This window comes from Phoenix dactylifera, chromosome 2, assembly GCF_051530095.1.
Source record: "Phoenix dactylifera cultivar Ajwa chromosome 2, Ajwa_hap1_PhDact_Kaust_v1.1, whole genome shotgun sequence".
Lineage (NCBI taxonomy): Eukaryota > Viridiplantae > Streptophyta > Magnoliopsida > Arecales > Arecaceae > Phoenix > Phoenix dactylifera.
The window spans coordinates 35,449,801-35,468,947 of NC_143191.1; the positions used below are offsets into that span (position 1 = coordinate 35,449,801).

A 19,147-nucleotide genomic window follows, 5' to 3' on the forward strand; every position below is an offset into this window, starting at 1 on the left:
GAGCGGAGGACTCTCCGATGCTTACGGCGGAGATCTAGTGGAAGAGAGAGTAAAAGACATCAAGAGGAGTCCGAAATTGCTCCTGCGAGAGGATTTCCAAGTCATCCCTATATATAAGGAGGATAAATATCCGTTACTTGATTTGGCATAACGTGCCATAACTGCATAATACTGATCAGTTGCATATTAAGGGCATGGTTAATTGCTCCATGCGAGTAGTGCATGGCAATAATTGCATTGATCATGCGCAGCTCGTGTAATTGTAGGGCTCGTTTGGTTTACGGAAAAAGAAGGAGGAAAAGTGTGGTCAACGGGAAAGTAATGAGGTGTCTCTTGTTTGGTTGGAGTTTTCAAAGAAGAGAGATGGAAAAGTTGTATTCCCATGGAAATATGATTCCCACATTTCATGCAAAGTGTTTCCCATGAGAAACATGGGAAAGTTACTTTTCTAGGAGGCGTGAATCACTCCATTTTTATTTTTTTTCCAAAAAGGCTCTTCAGCATTAAAGAGGCATTAAAAACCTAATTTTTATTAAGGGTGTAATAGGAATTATACATAACTTTCCCAGAAAAGTGCATGGTCAACCAAGCATAAGCACTTTGGAAATTTGTCACTTTCCAATGGTTAACCAAACATGCCAAAAGTATTTTCCTATGTATTCTCTTTTTAGGAATTTGTTTCCTATGAATCATATTCTTAGAAGGAAAAATGCTCCCGCGAACCAAACGAGCCCGTAATCGTTAATCTTTATCGCACCGAGGAGAATCATTCCAAAAGAAATACCGAAGTCATTTACTTGTGTTGCGTCCAAAGTCAGAATGGTCGGTTCGATTCGAGATCAAGATATCCAACATTGTTTCAATCAGCCATGGACAAAGATGGTACCACTAGTCATATACCTGACCCGTTGTATTTTATTTTCTTGGCTACTACAGCGCCTAAGAGCACGGGCTCATTTTTCTTTGGAAGAATGGCAGGGATTCTCTGAAAAACTTCAAACAGAATTGTCAAGAGGCAGAATAAGGTTAAGTGGGTTCCACGTCATCAATCTTGGAAACGGATGGTTCTAAAATCTCGATCTCTGTGGCGACTCCTCGCTCCCATGACAGAACGGCGACGACCCGCCCTTCACCGCCCGCTCCACCGGAAACGCCGCCGCCAATAAGAGAGGACTAAAATTTGAACTCGCAACGCTCCTTCACATCAAAAAGAAAAAAAAAAAGCATCACTCTTCTTGGCTTCCCACTCGCCTTGAGGATGCCTTCTTGCCCTCTCCTTCCTCTCCTCCCCCGCCGCCGCCCTCCGCCCTCCCCTCTCCTCCTCCTCCTCCTCTCCAGATCCCTCCATTCTTCTCCTCCCGAGCTTGACCTCTCCCATCCCACCCTCGTTGTCTGGGGCTCTAACACCGGCGTCGGCAAAACCATAGTCTCCGCCGGGCTCGCCGCCTCCGTCCTCTCCCCCTCCTCCCCCAACACCGCAACATTCCTCTACCTCAAGCCCGTCCAGACCGGCTTCCCCCGCGACTCCGACTCCCGTTTCGTCTACAGGAAGGTCTCGGACCTCTTCCGCCATCGCCTGGGTGGCTTCTCTGCCCAACTTCTCGCCTCGAATCACGCCCTCAAGGCTTCGGTCCCGGCCGCCCGCGAGGTGCTCGGCGCCCGGACCGAGCGGCCTGGGGAGGAAGGGGAGGAAGCGTCCACGGGTTTGTGCTGCTACGAGGAGACGCGGGTGGGGACAGGGGAGAGTACAACGGGAGATTTTAAGCTTGTGTGCAAGACGTTGTATGGATGGAAGGAGGCCATTTCTCCACATCTTGCAGTAGAGAGAGAAGGGATGGCAGTGGAGGACTCATCACTGAGGGAAGTACTGGGGAGGCTTTTGAATTCTTCTATGGGAGGAGGAGGTGATCGGCGGAAGGAGAATGTTTGGAGAGTGATCGAGACTGCAGGGGGTGTTGCGAGTCCAGGGCCTTCAGGTTCTATCCAGTGTGATTTGTATAGGTCTGTGCTTTTCCTCTGTTATCTACTCATCTTCAATCTAGGTAGGAAGGATATCATTAAACTCTAGGACAGAAGTAGTAGTCAAAATGTTTCTTTTCCCTAAAAATCCAGCGTGGGTTTTGAACACTGCTTCTCTCTATTTAAGGTCAAAACAAGTAGATGCTAGTTAATAGCAGCGACAGAGACATCATTGAATAATGCATAATTTGTTTGAAAAAATAAGATTGATTCGAATATCAAGGTTGGAATGAATTTTCCTTTCAGCTGTACTTTTGGTTGTTTATTGTGCATACAGGAACATTGTGAAGGATACTTTCCTTTGGAGACAAGAGTTGTAGCCATTAGACATAAATTCATTTAACCACAATCCTCTACGGTACGGCCTGCGCACCACAGAGTGCTGTGCATCCTTGGATGACCACCATCATGAGATGGACGACCATCAAATAATAGGCGCCGTGTTTGATGGCAGTCCATCTCTTGATGGCGGCCATCCATGGATGCACAGCACTCTACAGTATTGCAGGCGCATCGCAGAGGATCCATGTTCAAATTATCTTTGTTACTTTGCAGATCATTTATCTTTCACTAGGGTGAGATTATATCTGATTAAGCCAATGTCTGAGCACTGAAAGGATGAGAGGCATGAAGGCTTATTGATCATTAAACAAGGGGAAGAAGAATCTATCTTGGTTGGGGGTGAGCTGCCACATTTATAATATGGAACAAAAAGATAGGGACTGCTGCTTTGGGCATTATTCTGTTCATGTTTCAGAGAACATAGACCACTTATCAAAATCTTGTCTCCATGCTGGAGAACCTTAAGCTTCAATAAATAAAATATTCACTTTTGTGTAAAATTAAACTGAAATTATGATTTTGTCTTTACTCGACAAAATAATGCCTCTTATTCAATGCAACATCAATCAGGAAGGCTTCAAGTGAATTCATGCTAGTGAAGTGTTTTCTATTTTTCCTGCACTATATCGTAGCTGTTGTATTTGGGACATTCCATGCTCTCTAGAACTTGACTTTTCTTTCATGAATCTTACATCTTAAATTACATTGCAATTTGCTATTCATTTGATGTAGAGTTACAACTTTTGTCTTAGTTTTAAAAATGCCCTTATAAATCATAAGCATGGCTTTCTCATTTATTTCTGTTCTTAACAAACCAGGCCTTTCCGGCTGCCTGCTGTTCTAGTGGGAGATGGCCATTTGGGCGGTATATCTACGACTTTATCTGCATACGAGAGTTTAACGCTCAGAGGATATGATGTCATAGCCATTATTTTAGCAGATCATGGTCTATCAAATGAGATTCCCTTGTTGTCTAACTTAAGGCACAGGTAATTCACAGATGGTCTTCTCTTATGTTTGATCATGAATAAAACTTAAATATATTTATTCAATGCCGCTATTTATTTAGCATGCAATCTTTACATCTACATATAGTTTTGAACATTTTTTCTATTTGGAAAATTTACTCCTATCATCTCTTAAATCTAAACCCCACACACAAAAAAAGAAAAAACTTATGACAGCCATCTGACGTCGGCTCTCTAAGTACACTTAGTCGCCATTCATGCAGGGGAGGCAATGGTTTAAATCGGGTTGAGATATAGGTATCAAGAAAAAATTATCAACCCAAACCTGGTCTATTTATCATTCGATCGAAAATCCAAAACCAACTTGTTTATTAATAGGTAACTGACCTGACATGCGTAACATGTTTAATACACAAGTTGGAGTGGTTCAAGTCATAATAACATGTTAAATGGGCCTTAAACAGTTTAAATGGATCAGGTTGTAACCTTTGTTGACTTGACCCAATTATTAAATATGTTGAAATAGATTAGCCTCCAATCCCAATAGGTTTACACCAAGGATGTGCTCCAAGTTCTAACCTTTTTGTATTAGATATAGATGAGCTTACTAGGTGTACTCAGGACGATATTCTTTGGTGTATGCTTTTTGTGGATGATTAGTTTAGCAAATAAAATGAAGGTCAGAGTGAATTGTAACTTGGAATTGTGGAAGAGTATATTAGAATCCAAGGGTTTTAGGTTAAGTAGGACCAAGATAGAATATATGGAATGCGGTTTTGGTAAAATTAGAAATAAAGATGAAGGTGGAGTGAAAATTAAGAGGATGGCTTAGTGGATTGGACATGTAGATTATAGGCCGAGGGATACATTAGTACTAAGGAGTGATTTGATATATATATATATATATATATATATATATATATATATATATATATATATATATATATATATATATATATATAAAGGGAAGAGGGTATAAGTATACTGAAAATCACATGGAATGAAGGAGTAAGGAGGGACTTAATTTCCAAATATCTTTCAGAAAGCATGGCCCTAAATCGAGCAGAATGGAGGAAAAGGTTCATGTAGTTGATTTTAATTTTGGGATTAAGGCTTAGTTGAGTTGAGTTGACATGGAAATAGATTAGCCATGTTAGAATTGTAAACCTGAACTCGACCCATTAAATAAACATATCTAAGTCAAGTCGACCTATCTATGACCCAAATTTGTTTATGCAAAACCCTAATTCGCTTATATCGGATTTGTTGCAGGTCAGATTGGAAAGTCAGCTCACAAATTGTCATCCTTGCATTCATTCTTATGAAGGCTTTATTTTTCTTCATCATCTTTTCTCAAAATATCACTGGAAATAGCGGTATGTTGAGAAGATGCATGTCGATTTCTCTTCCTTGTTTGATAGTACAAATGTTATAGTTTCCTAGGAAATCATGAGGTCTTGTACTTGAAAAGTAGATACCATATACCCGATAAATTAACCATGAAATGAAATAGTTGATTCATTCAATCAGTATCGCAGAATACTATTATAGTAGATTAAATCATGTCTTTCCTTGAATGAAAGCAGCTCATTTATAATTAATTTGTGCTCCATTGGAATTCCATATCTAGAGGTGCGGGAAGGACCCGATTCTTCACATAACAAGCTTTTTGATGCTTTGTTAAACAATTGCTTGTCATCATAATGTTAATAAAATTCCATGTGGTGGCTAACACCTCCCTTTTCCAATTTGGGCTATCCCCATGTCTGCTGTTACCCCTCAGAAGCTATAGGAGGCTCAGGATAGTCTCACATACTTCTGAGTAGCAAGACATCTGAGACTCTCCTCTTCTTTTCACGATATCTTTCCCCCATCTCTCCTCTTCTTCTGCAAGTTCCAATGTTCAATTTCAGACATTGTCTACCTCAAGTAGCTGCTAGCTTGCTGATAGAGCAATTAGAACACTTTGATGAGTGCTTGTACCCACTTTTCATCCTTGGCCACTGTAGGTTTCTATGGAGTTCTAGAACTCCACATGGAGTTCACAAGTTTTGTTATTTGACTATTGCCACCTCAAGTCATAATATGAGCTTTCAAAGCTATCCAAAAGAGCCAAGACAACTGGAAGTGTTTTTAGAACTCTGTAAATGCCCTGCAAGCTATACTCTTTAGCTATTTAAAATGAAAAACTAGAGCTTTTAGAGCCCTTTGGAGATCCTACAGTCACTTATAATAATCATGAATCTTCCAGAGCTCCTTAAAAGAGCCCGAGTATTCAGCATGAGCCTTTTTTTGGGGTCTCTTTCTAAGCTTCTGGTTAAAGAAACCGACCAATTTCAGCCAAACAAGACTGTAGTACCCACAAGCTTGCTTGAAGAGCTTAAAGTTAAATTACTGCACTAGAATCAGATCATAATATCTCTTATTCACCATACTCCGTTTTTCCTGCACTATGCTCATGTTATAGCATGAATAATACCCTATGTTTCCTACAGTTGAAAGTTCGCCTATATGGTTCCCATGAATTTTTTTTTGTTTGTGCCTCTGTTGGTTTCTACTGCTTGTTCTGTAGCATTAGCATCTAGTGAACTGGAGTTCTGATGATAATTGTGTCCTTTTAGGGTTCCTGTGCTTGTATTGCCACCTGTCCCAGAAGACCCATTAAATGATCTGGTGGATTGGTTTTGTGAATCTAGCAAAGCATTCAGTTCTCTTCAGGATTTGGTGCAATCTACTCATTCAAAAAGGATCCAAAGGTTACATGATATGCCCAGAAAGGCAGGGAATATTCTCTGGTGGCCATTCACTCAGCACAAACTTGTTCCTGAAGAGATTGTTACAGTAATTGACTCACGTTGTGGTGAAAATTTTGCAGTACATAAGGTTTGTGCAGAAGCAAATTGATTTATTTGACTTCATCTGTTGTCTCATAATTATGCTTCATTGTTATAACTGCTGTAGCCTGTATCCCGATGATTGATTATGATAATCTTTTCATGCTAAATATTTGTAATAGTCTCCACATGCTTGCATGTGCTTAAAACAACAAACTTATTGTAGAGAATATGTTATACAAAGCTGAACTAATTTTTAATTTTATTTAAAATTCCCATCCTCAGATTTGTTTCATTCTTTTGGTTTAGGTTCGCAATGATCGGGAAATGATTGTTCGACAGTTTGATGCATGTGCTAGTTGGTGGACTCAAGGGCCAGATTTTGCTTTGCAGGTTAGTCATATCATGGTAACTTGCTCTGGAAGCAGTCTCCTGAAGTCAATTGTTTATTAGTTAATTTTTTATTTCCTATTCTTCAGTAAAAGGAAAAAAACTCTCCTGCTATGCTTTAATGGCTTATATACACAGTGAGATGATGCCATCCTGGTTTAAGCATATAATGTTTTCCTTTTTGCTGTACTTTTTGTGCTTATTGGCCAACCATCTGGATTTCCTGTAATACATTATTCTGATCAATTGGATTTTTATTTTGACTATGAATATTGTTTTATTGTTGTATTGTCTAAAGCAATTAATGAATATGCTGGTTAAAGAATTTCTACTCTACATAGAGATAATAATGGCTCATCCATGTTGTGGGAGGTGGCAAAATATGAGACTAACAGGATGAAGTCACATGAATTTTGTCCTTCTATTTTTGTTCCATCATATATGCTGGATGTTAATAAATCACATCCTCTGGCTGTTTCTTCACAAAGATCTTGGCCAGAAATACTTTGTCTTTTCTTAATAACAAACTCTATGTATCATACATCCTTTAAACAGGGTGCATGAACATCTGGGCGCATGCCTATGCATGTGTGTCTGTTAGTGTGTATACACCCATAAACTGTTGATTGGATGTAATTGCCAAGATGATTAATAAACTCACTTGGAGTCAGTGCCGGCTCGAGCCTTAGGCGACTGAGGCGGTCACCTAAGGCCCCCGAGTGAAGGAAGGCCCCATTTTGGCGCCTGCACTACTGCACAGCTACAGGCCTATAGCTTTCACATCTGCCTGCAATGCCGCCGCTACAGTGGGTTCCCGTCGACGGACACTCAGACAACGAGACAGGCTATGGCTATAGCCTATAGGTGAGTCGGTGACTGAGGTGAACCGTAAGCTACAAGCCTACGACAAAGACAACCAACGGACATTTCCTCCCCCACTTTCTCTTCTCTGGGTTCTCTTCCCCCTCCTCTTCTCAGTTCTCTCCCAGTGCTTTTTTTGTTTTCTGAACCTTCTGGGCAGTGACTCAGTCCTCTCCGGCTCTCCCCCCACCACCAAACTCCAATTCTTCTCCAATTTCTTGAACTCGACCATCGACGGGCGCTTCTTCGGTTCTTGGGCCGCCGGCCGCCCCTGCTCCGGAGTCCGGAGATCGGAGTCCGGACCTCCTCTCTACTCTTCTCGGCTCCTCGCCCTCCGGCCTCTACTCTAATCCGCCTCGGCTCCTCGCCTCCTCGCCGCCGCCCGCCAGCCGCCCCTGTTCCGGAGTCCGGACACCAGAGTCTGGACAACCGGACCTCCTCTCCAGCAGTCCAGCTCTCCTTGGCTCCTCCGGCCTCCGCTCCTCGCCGTCCCTGGCTCCTCGTCGTCCTCCGCAGCTCCGTTCCTCGCCGTCCTCGGCTCTTCGCCGTCCTCGTTAGCGGCGAGCGGTCCACCGTCCACCAACCACCGTCCTCCGGCTAATAGGCAAGAACTTAAGGTTCATTTGCCGAAGTCCACCGTCCACGGGCCTCACTTTTTAACTAGCTTTGGGGAGACATGAGACATCAGTCATCACTCATCACTCATCTAATTTTTTTAATGCTTTCTTTCTCTGTCTTCTCTCAAATATATTAGATTTGGAGGAATGAGATACCAGGGGGCAGGGGCCGCTGAAGGAGAGAATAGTTTCATTTGAGGTCAGTAAGAGCATTTAGTTCTCATACCTTGTTTTTGACATTCAGGGTTATCTTTTTGTTCTTCTTTTTGGCGTTCATATGATAAAGATTGAATCTTTTTTCCTGTATCTGGTTTTTTCTGGAGAGTTTTGGGGTTCTTCACGCTTTTGATCATGCTTTAGATTGAGTTGAGGCTGGCTTTTTTTTTTTAAGTCATTCTCTCCCCAGAAGTCCAAACTCTTAGACATCCTTTCAAAGTTTAGAATGGTTGTCATCTGAGAGAGCTAGGGCCGGGCAAATTTGTCTCGCACAGGTCTCTACGTCTCAGAGAAATAATTGACCAATGCCCTCACCTCCCTATCGTGTTGAAGGCCACCCGGCTGGCTAAACCTTTTCTGCATCATGACTTCGAGCCTCTTCACTATGAAGTCTATCAACAGACGGACAAAGGAGTCATAGTTGCTGGATGTAGCCACACCATATTGGGTACTTCCAAGTTCCAACAAGCAATTTTTGCTTGCAATTTTTGTTGCTTACTCCTGATGAGTTTCTTCAAAAATTTGACTTTTTTGATCAAAGATTGAGGTCTTTGGGTTTCATTGCACTTATTAAAAAATTTTCATAATTTAAAAAAAAAAGGCCCCTCTTACTGAGTTCGCCTTAGGCCCCCAAACGCATTGGGCCCCCCTCTGCTTGGAGTTGGAGTATCTATGCTGACCAGATTTATTTATTTTCAAGATGGTTGCATCACTTGGTCTTTAATGTAATTGCTAAGCTGCCTAATTCTTTGAATGAAATGATATCAACTATTGAGAAGCATATTTTTGGTCGAGTATTAAACTTTTAAAATCAGAAGAATGCAGCCTAAATTTATTGTTTACTATTATTTCTCTGTAAGATGATTTCAGATTGAGCTTGCAAGAGATATGGGCTATTCTGCTGCAAGGTATGGACATGTAATGTTTCCTGAAAATGTCTATGAGCCAGCACTGCATTGTGCAGAACTTCTGCTAGAAGGAGTTGGAAAAGGTCAGTATTTTTTTCTTTTACAGGTTGATTTGCTCCATTTTTCATTAAGTCGTTCGCAAGTTTAGCAAAATTGGAGAAAAGATGAATATGTTGCCTGTGATGATGGGAGACCTGAGCAACTATGAGCAAGCAACCAGATCCATGGAACACTTTCCGATCTCTGAGAATATCAAGCTCCCACCTACTTAGCAATTAGGAACAACAACAAGAAGCACATGATAGTCATATATACAGCGCCATACTCCACAGTCCACCCATTATATGGGAAAGAAAAATACCTATCTGTTTAAAGCTCCTTGCAAGAGATTTTATTCTGTCAAAATTACTGTTCGAGTTAGCATGCATTCTAGATAATATCTCTTAATTGGAGGATATTTCAATAAAAAAAAATTCTATGTACTCTAATTAGCAGGCATCACTCATATCTGAAAGGAGCAATCTGTGTTTGCACATACCTGGCTCGGTCTGAGAGCATTAGTCATACCATGACAAGTACCTTGTCGCTGAAATATTGTTGCGTGCAATAGTAGTTTCTTTCAAGTTTTAAATATCTCAAAGGACCCCTTAATTGAGTCAAGATAAGGTTCTGCAGTGGTAAAGAATGCACAATTTAGTCTTTCTTGGATATCTGATTAGAAGCATATTTTATTGTAGAATGGTATGAATAATATCGGTCTGCTGGTATAGTGCAAATGATATAGTGGATTTAGCTTCTTGTTCACACTGGAAATATTCTCCTCTTAGATATAGGATATTTTGTTTACTTATGTGTACAGGTGGTTCTTTGTTAATAGGATATTTACCTTTCTTAAATGAAACTTTGTATTGCAAAAGATAGATGACAAGCAGCTCATCAGTTATTTTAGATACTGTTCTTTCCCGTAACATTGTTTCTGCCAATCACAATTTTTATAAATTTTCATCAGGAAGAATATTTTTTATGTTGTCTCATTGCCCTTTCATGATTTATAATCCTATATTTCCTGCTGGTCAATCTCTGTCCGGTACAAGAAGCAATCACATTCACATCTTGTTCGTGTATTATTGGATTACTGTTGTTATCCTTTTGTCTAATTTGCACTCCCTCCCTTTTCATGTCTCGTCACATAGGTTGGGCTTCTCGAACTTATTATTCTGACAATGGATCAACAGCAATTGAAATTGCCCTTAAGATGGCATTCCGTAAATTCTTATTAGACAATGAAATGCTTATGGATTCTGGCAACGGGATTTCAAGTGAAAGATGTATTGAGCTCAGGGTGGGTTCCATTGTTTTCTCCACCTATTGTCTATTTATTACCTCTTTCTTTATCTAATTTTTGAGATGTCTTATGATAGATAGTGCACATCTTCTGATCACAGTAAGTGACTGCCTTCTCATTCTAAGAAATATATTGCAAGTGGATTGATCTTCACAACATTATGTGATCTTTGTTGGGTGACCAGGTACCGGACTTTAGTAGTGGATAGATTTTCTAGTGATCGAACCTTTTATTTTTTTTGAGAGAGAATGGGAGGGGGAGCCTCCAACACTATAATTACCTGGGTCTCAGTATTTGGGGATGACCATCCAAGATTCAGACCCAGAACCTCTGGTTGTTAGGCTGAGGGTTGTGATAAGAAGGGCAGGCCCCAGTTCTTTCTTTTTTTTTGTACATAGCCCCAGCTCATCTTCCGTGACCAAACTTATTAAGAAAAATTGTCACTCTGCAAGTTAGTCCAAAACTTCCTATTCCCAGTTTCTGTCTGTATTGCCTCTTTTGAGTCCGACCTGAATACCACATCCTTTTTGTGAGTTCAACATGGCAAGACATCATTTCAGTACACTCCTTGGTTAAATTCAAACTTGCTATCTGTTCTTGAAGTTATTTATCTTAGCTTTGAACTGTAAAAAGAGAGTATAACAGACAAAACACTTATTGTCAATAAATTAATGAAATGCTCTTCCTTTTATGAGATGAAATCGTAAGAAAGAAAAATTTGTTGAGATTATGCTGATTAACCTATTCTTAGGTTATCTATGATATCATAAAGAAAAAGACATTCTGTTAGTGTGGACAACAGTGACGTTGAGCAAAAGCCCAATCTATTTTTTGGCATAAAGCAGAGTCTGATGCTTTGTAAGAACAAGGTAAAGAAGTTTGTCTCATGCGTGGATGGCATGACACTTATATGTCCTTTGGTTGTTGGCTAGGGAGTTAAACTCCTATAAGTGTGTCAACAGCCTTTTGGTGCACTCCTTCCACAAGGAATCTCCATTTTAAGATACAAAAAAATTCATTTGCAGTGCATGAGATATTCCTTAACATACTGCAGTGCTAATGTACTAGTCTTTTGTTGCACTAGTATTTGGCTATTGCTGATTTGGATATTTATTGTAGACATCATGGCTTGTCCTGAACCTGGTATTGCTATACATGATTTTCTGTAGGATTTGTTGATGAGCATGGCAGTATCCAAACTTTATTGACCTGTACAGCTATGTGTTGTTCGTTACAGTTTGACGCTAGTTGATAACAGTAGATGTAGATCGATATTTATATAACTACCTGGTACTCTACTGAGAAGGTTACATTGCTTTTGGGTTTGTTCCAATGTGCTACAAACCAATACCTCAGTACTTGATAGTCTTTTATTCGTCGAGAGTGGTAAAGAGAACTGTTAAATTGATTTTGAATGTAGGTAGGGTAACATGTAACTTGGTGTATTAATAAGTTGTGAATATAGGTTCTTGAATGTCCTTCCAATAGAATAGAAGTTGTGAATATTGGTATAATTACAAGTAAATAGTGTGCTATGCAGCTGTCTCTGTGTTCATATCCATATGATGATTTTCAATTCACTTTATGGAAGGTAACTAAACTAAGCATCCTCATTATCTTTTGTGCTCAGGTTCTTGCTCTCAATGGATCTTATCATGGTGATACTTTGGGTGCCATGGAAGCACAAGCTCCATCGTCGTATACAGGTTTTCTACAACAGCCATGGTATGACTCTTAGCTATATGGATTGTTGATGTTATACTGTGACTTGAAAAGTCAAGATACAGGCCTTCTGTGAAATGTATACACAATTACATGTTTAAATGCAGAAACACATACACACATGTCAGGATGGATTGACAAATCACACATTTGCACTTGCTTTGCTGTTCCCATGATAGTTTTAAGCAGCAGAGATGCTAATCTACCAGGGATTTTGCTGAGTAGGTTGTGATACATTGTACTTTCATCTAATGCTCTCATTTTTCTTGCCGGAATGGGAAAATGGAAAAATGGGAATTGGGTGAAGTTTTGGTCATGGGGAAAAGAAAGACATGTCTTTTTGTGTTTTAGTTTCATGATGTGATGTCCATAACTTCAATTAGTGCACTGGTTAGTTAGGAATTTAGGATTGTGTTAAGGTTTGTGGTAGATATACTAAAATGGTCTCAAATGTTCTGTCTTGACAAGCACACCCGTTCCACAGAACAGGGAAAACTTATTACTTCTGCTCCTATCAAAAAAAAGGATGAGGTCCAACCTTTCTGCATATTAATCTAGTTTTGTTTCATTTATTTGACTACAGGTTTGATATATTGAGGACAATGAACAGCATATGTCAACTATCTTTATGATTTGAACTCCTGTCTATTGCAGGTATTCAGGAAGGGGCCTTTTTCTGGATCCTCCAACTATTTTCATTCATAAAGAGATCTGGAATCTTTCTGTTCCTGAGTCTTTTGAATCTGATCAACTGAAGCCTGAAGATATGAGTAAGTGGATCATGTTTTTTGTTGTTAAGTTGCTATTAATTCATTATTTTCATAGCATAACCATTATTTGACCTTCACAGGATTTAGCTCGTCCGATGCGTTATTTTGTCCAAGCAGGGACTCTTCAGCTATTGCTGGAATCTACTCCGCTTACATATCAAATCAATTACTGCAATTTTCCAAATTGAGTTGTTCCACACAGATTGGAGCGCTAATTATAGAACCAGGCAAGTGAAGCTAGTCCCTTCAGTTTCCATCATGTGCTTCTTGTCATATTTGGACTGGCTGAAAGTTCTGCAAAAGAAATTTACCTAGCCTGAATTGTTGGATGTCTTATTATAATTGCTTTTATTTGATTTTTTCAAATAATTAATTTATTATATTCAACTTTTCTTGGGTGTGGATCTTTAAATTAATCTCAAGGCTAACTTGGCATGCAGATGATGTATAAACTATTTGGAAACAGCTGTTCTATTCTGCTGAAAACTATCTTTATCCTTTTTTGCTGAGTTAAGGCAAATTTTGTATAATTTTTTTTATCTCAAAGTCACCTTTCTGGTTCTAGCCCTCCTCTTTTCTTGCCACTTGATACAAACTTAATGAAGTCTCTGTACTTGTTTCACATGTTTATCTTCTTACTCAGTCAGTTCGCCATGACTGAGGTTTCCCTTGTTCCGACTTCTGCATTCATTTAATGCACTCATTATTGGTTCCTTTTATCCTCCACAATTTAATGCTAATCTACCTCTACAATGTCAGATGCACTCTTATTTTTCATTCACCTTTTTGTTCACAAAACTATCACACATATCATACATATATATTTACATATAAGATCAAAATAGAGGTCAAATTCATAATAGAGCATGAAACCTTATCAAAGTTTCCTGCTGTATGCAACATGAAAAAGGAGGGGTCATGGTGCTTTTTTAAGGGGGAGGTGGAGCTTAAAAAGAACAGTGATTGAGTTTTTGATTTTTGTATTGTTAACTAGATACAAACCATCTCTAGAGAGACCTGAATTTTGGTGCCCAGGGGATGATCTCCAAGCCTACAGTTAGAGTTGAGGCTGAGATATCCACTGACCGTAAGTCATAATATGAAGCATGAAATTATGACCCTTATGGACTTATACCATAATGTAGGGTCAGTTTGCCATTGGATCCTTGTAGTTTGCTTAGTCCTATTTGTTTTTCAGATTCTGCCGCAGGTTCTAGTCAACTGTCACTCAAGACTCTCTTTATTAGGACCTGTTTCTATCTTATTTTGTGTGATTATTACCATCTAAGGCATCTATTCCTTCATATTTGCTTTTGCAACTTGAATTGAAAAATCGTCCAGTCCATACAGTATAGTTTTCTCTTAAGTGGATGCAAATTGGCTCTGATAGTGGAGTATCTACTTTATGTATTATTTGTGAGAATCTGTTGGATGAAGGCAGTACTACACGGTGAAGGTATAATAAGTGCGGCAGAAACTAAGGTTTGCTGTTAATTAATTCTGCTTTGCATATGTAATTATGCCTAGTAGATGATAGAATAAAAAGTAAAAGGGAAATAATTTTATTGCTTAGTGGCATATGAGGATAAGCTGAGGAGGAGAGCCTCTAGTAGTCTAGATTTGCTTTGTGGTTTTAGTTTTATTCTTCTAATCATGAACAAATACCCTGAGGACCTGTCTGTCACCTGGTTACAACTTAATCATGAAATTGTCCCTTATCCTTGGACAACTTGACTAGAATATTTATAGTGTGTCTAAGTCAGTAATTATCTCCCTATTCAGTTATTAAGCCAAAGAAAATCAAATATTGTGAAACTAAATGAATAAGTGTTCTTGCAGTTATACAAGCTGCTGGTGGAATGCACATGATTGATCCACTTTTTCAGCGCATCCTTGTCAGGGAGTGTCGAAATCGTAGAATTCCTGTTGTATTTGATGAAGTTTTTACAGGTTTCTGGCGTCTTGGGAAAGAGGTGAAGCAGAGATTTGATGCTTGACTAAAACTTTACTTCTTCATCTGTTTCACTATGGTTTGTTTATCTTGCAGTCTGCTGCTGAACTTCTAGGTTGTGTACCAGATGTGGCATGCTTTGGGAAACTGATGAGTGGAGGGATTATACCGTTGGCAGTAACTTTGACAACGGAAGCTGTTTTTGAAGCATTTAAAGGTGACTCAAAGGTATTTAATTCTAAAGTCAGATCAAATGAAAGTTTTTTTGTTTATTATTTTTTTAATATGCTATTAATTCTGACTTCATTTCTCGAAATGCATTCATTCATTGCTTGAAAGAATGAAAAGTTCTATGGCTAAGATGCTTGAAATTTCTGTTGTAATTCAGCTTATGGCTCTTCTACATGGTCACTCTTACAGTGCCCATGCTATGGGTTGTACAGCAGCTGCAAAATCTATACAGTGGTTCAGAGATCCTTTTACAAATCCTAATGTCGAGTTTAAAGAGAAGAAACTAAAGGAGGTATGCTTGGTCTTCTTTTACAACTCTGGCACTCTTTCAATCTGTAAAAACAGTTTTCCTTTGGATGCTTTCCTAATTTCTTTCTGTAATTGAATTTTTTGAACTTTAAGGTGCTTATTCTCTAGTACTAACACTGCTTCAGAAGCGAGAAAGTCATGATTATGTATTTGTTTTCTGTTACATGAAGGTGTAGACAACTGAGCTTAGATGGACACATATATGAGCTGCTGATAGTGGGCATGGTTAGGCAATAACTCAACTATCATTCAAATGCCTAAAGATGAGAAAAAAAAAAAAAGTCTAAAGACTTTACGAAGGAATAAAAAGGTTAGATAATCCAGTAAAATGGAGTGTAAGAGGTGTTTTATCGCAATATGAGAGCAAGAAAATCCAAAAATGGGTAGCTGGGTTGTATTGCATTTGGGTTAGTGATGGAGAATTAAGTTTTCTCAATAACCACAACAAACCTTGAATTCTAATGAAAGATTACGAGTACCAGATTGAACTAGAAGAGGCTTCCTGCAGGCCTGAAGATCAACCATTAATCTTGTTGTGATAAAAAAAACAAAAAAAAAAACAACATTATCACTGGTGAAAATTCCTGTTGAGACATCTTTAGCCTTAAATAACAATCAACCACAACCTTTGGGAAGCCCTTGTCCAGCCACAAAAGGTCCAAGGTAATTCCAAAATTCAACACACTTCTCAGCACAAACTGATGATCTGATCATTGGCCTCCAATGACGGTCTAGTAAGATGCACTACGACCATACGACTGTTTTGACATTAACAAAATGTTCACAGTATTAGTGGGTGATATTGGGGTTTTATTCTTTGCTAGTCCAGTCTTTATAAAAATTTGTCCACCTTTCGCTGTTTGTTCTAGAAAGTTCTAGCTCTCTTTTTATAGAGAGATAGATTTCAGGGGAATGTAATCAGGTTGCTGACTGGGCAGCAAATTTTCGGAGGTCTTCTTCTAATGCTGTTGTATGGAGAAACTTTTTGGGTGGAGGGGTTGCAAGGATCCTAGTGTTTTAATATTCTGAAACTTGTGGAGTAAATGCTTAATTTAAAAGAACGAGTGATAAGGGTTGTGGAATTTGAAAATGTAAGAAAATAGAAGAATGTAGTAATCATAGTGGGGCGATACTGCAGATTAAATCAATCGTGAGGAAACTCTATAAATTTGAGCAGCATATTGAGATAAACTTATGCATGTCTAGGAGCTTAATTCAAGAAATTATGCATGCGGACATTTATATTTGATCGTCAATTTGCAGATGTGTTCTGGGAAATTGGCCTAATTGATACTACATTTAATTTATAATTATGCTCCTCTTTTGCTAGTACTATTTGCTTTGCCGGTGTTTTTGATGGATGTTATAATTGTAGTTAATTCGTTCTTTGTAGTCAATATAGGGATCTTTCTCTAATTCTTATTGAAGATGTACCAGAGTATTACTTTTTTAATGCGTCATGAATTTTGCAGCTTGCACCTTGAAATTTGGGGAAATTTCTTACATGTATGTACATATGTATTTATATAGCTGGTGCATTGATCTCTAGTATATCGGTATTGTTTCCATTGGCCTGCATCAATAATTTATATATATGACAACCCTTGCAGCTATGGGAAATGAAACTTGTGCTCCAGATTTCATCCCTTCCTGCTGTACAAAGAGTGATAACCTTGGGAACCCTTTGTGCTGTTGAACTCAAAGCTGAAGGCTCTGACGCTGGGTATGACATTATTATGTTACTTTTCTCAATAAAAAATGATAAAGTTTGTTGCAGTAAAAACCAGCAAGGCTTACAAGCTCGTGCTTTTAAATAACATGAGATCACGTCACTACAAGAATGATGTTTGGCACTGAAAAACAAATAATGTTCCTAAGCATCATGTGATATGCATGGTGCATGAACTCGATGACTAATTTATTTTTGCAACAATTCAAGAGCCTAAGGATAGCCTCATCTATCTCCAATTACATCATTGCCTGCATATGAGAGAAAGTAGGCTCTGTCACTTCGTATTTTCTACACCTGGTATTTCCTTTCAATTCTGTAATATTTTTTCATGCCAATAAACATTCAACCCACTTTACCATTCATTCACCCTCCCTCCTTTCCCCACCTCAACCCACAAGGATGCACCAACTGTTTAAAAAAAGGATGTGCACAAAAACTTGAGGAGCAATTGTTGGAGCTAATGCAATAATTCTTGAATAATGTGCTGTTTTCATATTAATAATCACAATGGACTATGCCCTTCATATGCAAATTTCACACTACATGACAGTGTGACATTTCTGCATTATTGGATACAGCTAGTACCCTATATAAGTTCATCCACTTGATTCTTCACATGGAAAAGTGGAAAGAAATGCTGCTATTCCTGACCTAGGTCTGAGTTCTTTTATATTTAAGATTGCCTGTGGATTCCACAATTAGTGATACGAACTCAACCTGCAAGATTCAGATTATATTATAGTCATTGATTTAATGCTGGTTATATTTTCAGTCTTCAAGTGTCAAAAGCTTATCCAACTCAGAGGGTGTCCTCTATACTCTTCATTACTTATTGCCTTGATGGATCTGGTCCTTGTGCAGATACGCATCTTTATATGCGAGCTTGCTGGTCCAGCAGCTTCGTGAAGATGGCCTCTACGTAAGGCCCTTGGGGAATGTCATTTATCTTATGTGCGGGCCGTGCACATCTTCTCATTTCTGCTCTCAACAACTTCAACAAGTATATCAGAGACTTCATGAATTCAGCCAGCATCAGCTGAGAGATTCACAATCTTTTCAAAGAGAGGGATGAACCCTAGATCCTTTCAGTATAGAAGTAGACAGATACATGTAACCTCATATCGGTGCCAGAAACCAACCAGCGGAACATATGTCGAAGTGAAATTTCAACGTAAATGATCCAATTAACTTACATGGGAAAGATCAGTTTCCTCATGAGGGATGAAATTTATAAATTTATTGATTTTGAGAATGCAATAGTGGATATCTCAGGTCCATTGTCATGAATAAAGTCAGTCTGTTTATCTGAGGCCACCTATTCTCAGGCCTTTTCAGAATGGTATGAGAAAAAGCGTGTTTTCCCCCCCTCTTTTTGTGAAACAAGAAGTCGGAATCTAAGCGCTCACAAAAAGAATGGGTTGGTGGAATGAAACTATATAATTTTTTTTGCCAGAAGTTATATGGGAGAACTAAATAATGTTTGTTGTGGTTCAAATATGGCCCGAGGGTGACCATGCCGGTGGAGCCAAAGGAGCCGCAGGTGTGAAAAGGGGGAAGACAGGAACCACCTTCTGCGCGACGGCCGCGAATCTGCACAAAGCCTCACTGGTTTTTCTGGTGAGAACCCTCCGACGATCAAATTAGAGTAGGCAAATTTGGTCCAGCCAAAAAGGGTCCCTTAGAAATTACTTGACCGAGCTATTTATAGCCTCGGTGGAGTGGCCCAGGTGATAGAGGTGTTGTCAGTCCCCATCATGAGGGGGTATGGCTCTGAGCCGGATGGCGTGCAACTCAAATAGATTGGTGACGTGCAGCACAGCCCGTTCTTAAGAACGGTAGGGTGCTAACGGTCACAGCAGGGTATGGTAGGAGTAGGTAGGGTGCTGTCTGACTGCTGTTGGCCGGTTAGGGAGACATGACACGGCAGTGTGG

The 19,147-nt window shown here is 39.3% G+C and overlaps 1 protein-coding gene across 2 annotated transcripts; it reads left to right on the forward strand.

The window, feature by feature from the left end:
• The first annotated feature begins 932 nt into the window (after positions 1 to 932).
• On the forward strand, positions 933 to 18,522 carry BIO1 (adenosylmethionine-8-amino-7-oxononanoate transaminase). 2 transcript variants are annotated; one of them, XR_015975394.1, is made up of 15 exons: positions 966 to 2,001; positions 3,180 to 3,350; positions 5,951 to 6,212; positions 6,473 to 6,556; positions 9,118 to 9,238; positions 10,349 to 10,497; positions 12,131 to 12,225; positions 12,877 to 12,992; positions 13,073 to 13,219; positions 14,832 to 14,965; positions 15,040 to 15,171; positions 15,332 to 15,466; positions 16,956 to 16,989; positions 17,094 to 17,206; positions 18,077 to 18,522. XR_015975394.1 is itself a non-coding variant. In XM_008802038.5 (14 exons), the coding sequence occupies exons 1-14, from the start codon at positions 1,259 to 1,261 to the stop codon at positions 18,285 to 18,287; spliced, it is 2,613 nt and encodes an 870-aa protein (XP_008800260.1). In that variant the 5' UTR covers positions 933 to 1,258; the 3' UTR covers positions 18,288 to 18,522. The 2 variants fall into 2 exon arrangements, 1 of the variants encoding a protein (XP_008800260.1); XM_008802038.5 differs by lacking the exon at positions 16,956 to 16,989 and having other exon boundaries at positions 933 to 2,001.
• The last annotated feature ends 625 nt before the right edge of the window (positions 18,523 to 19,147 follow it).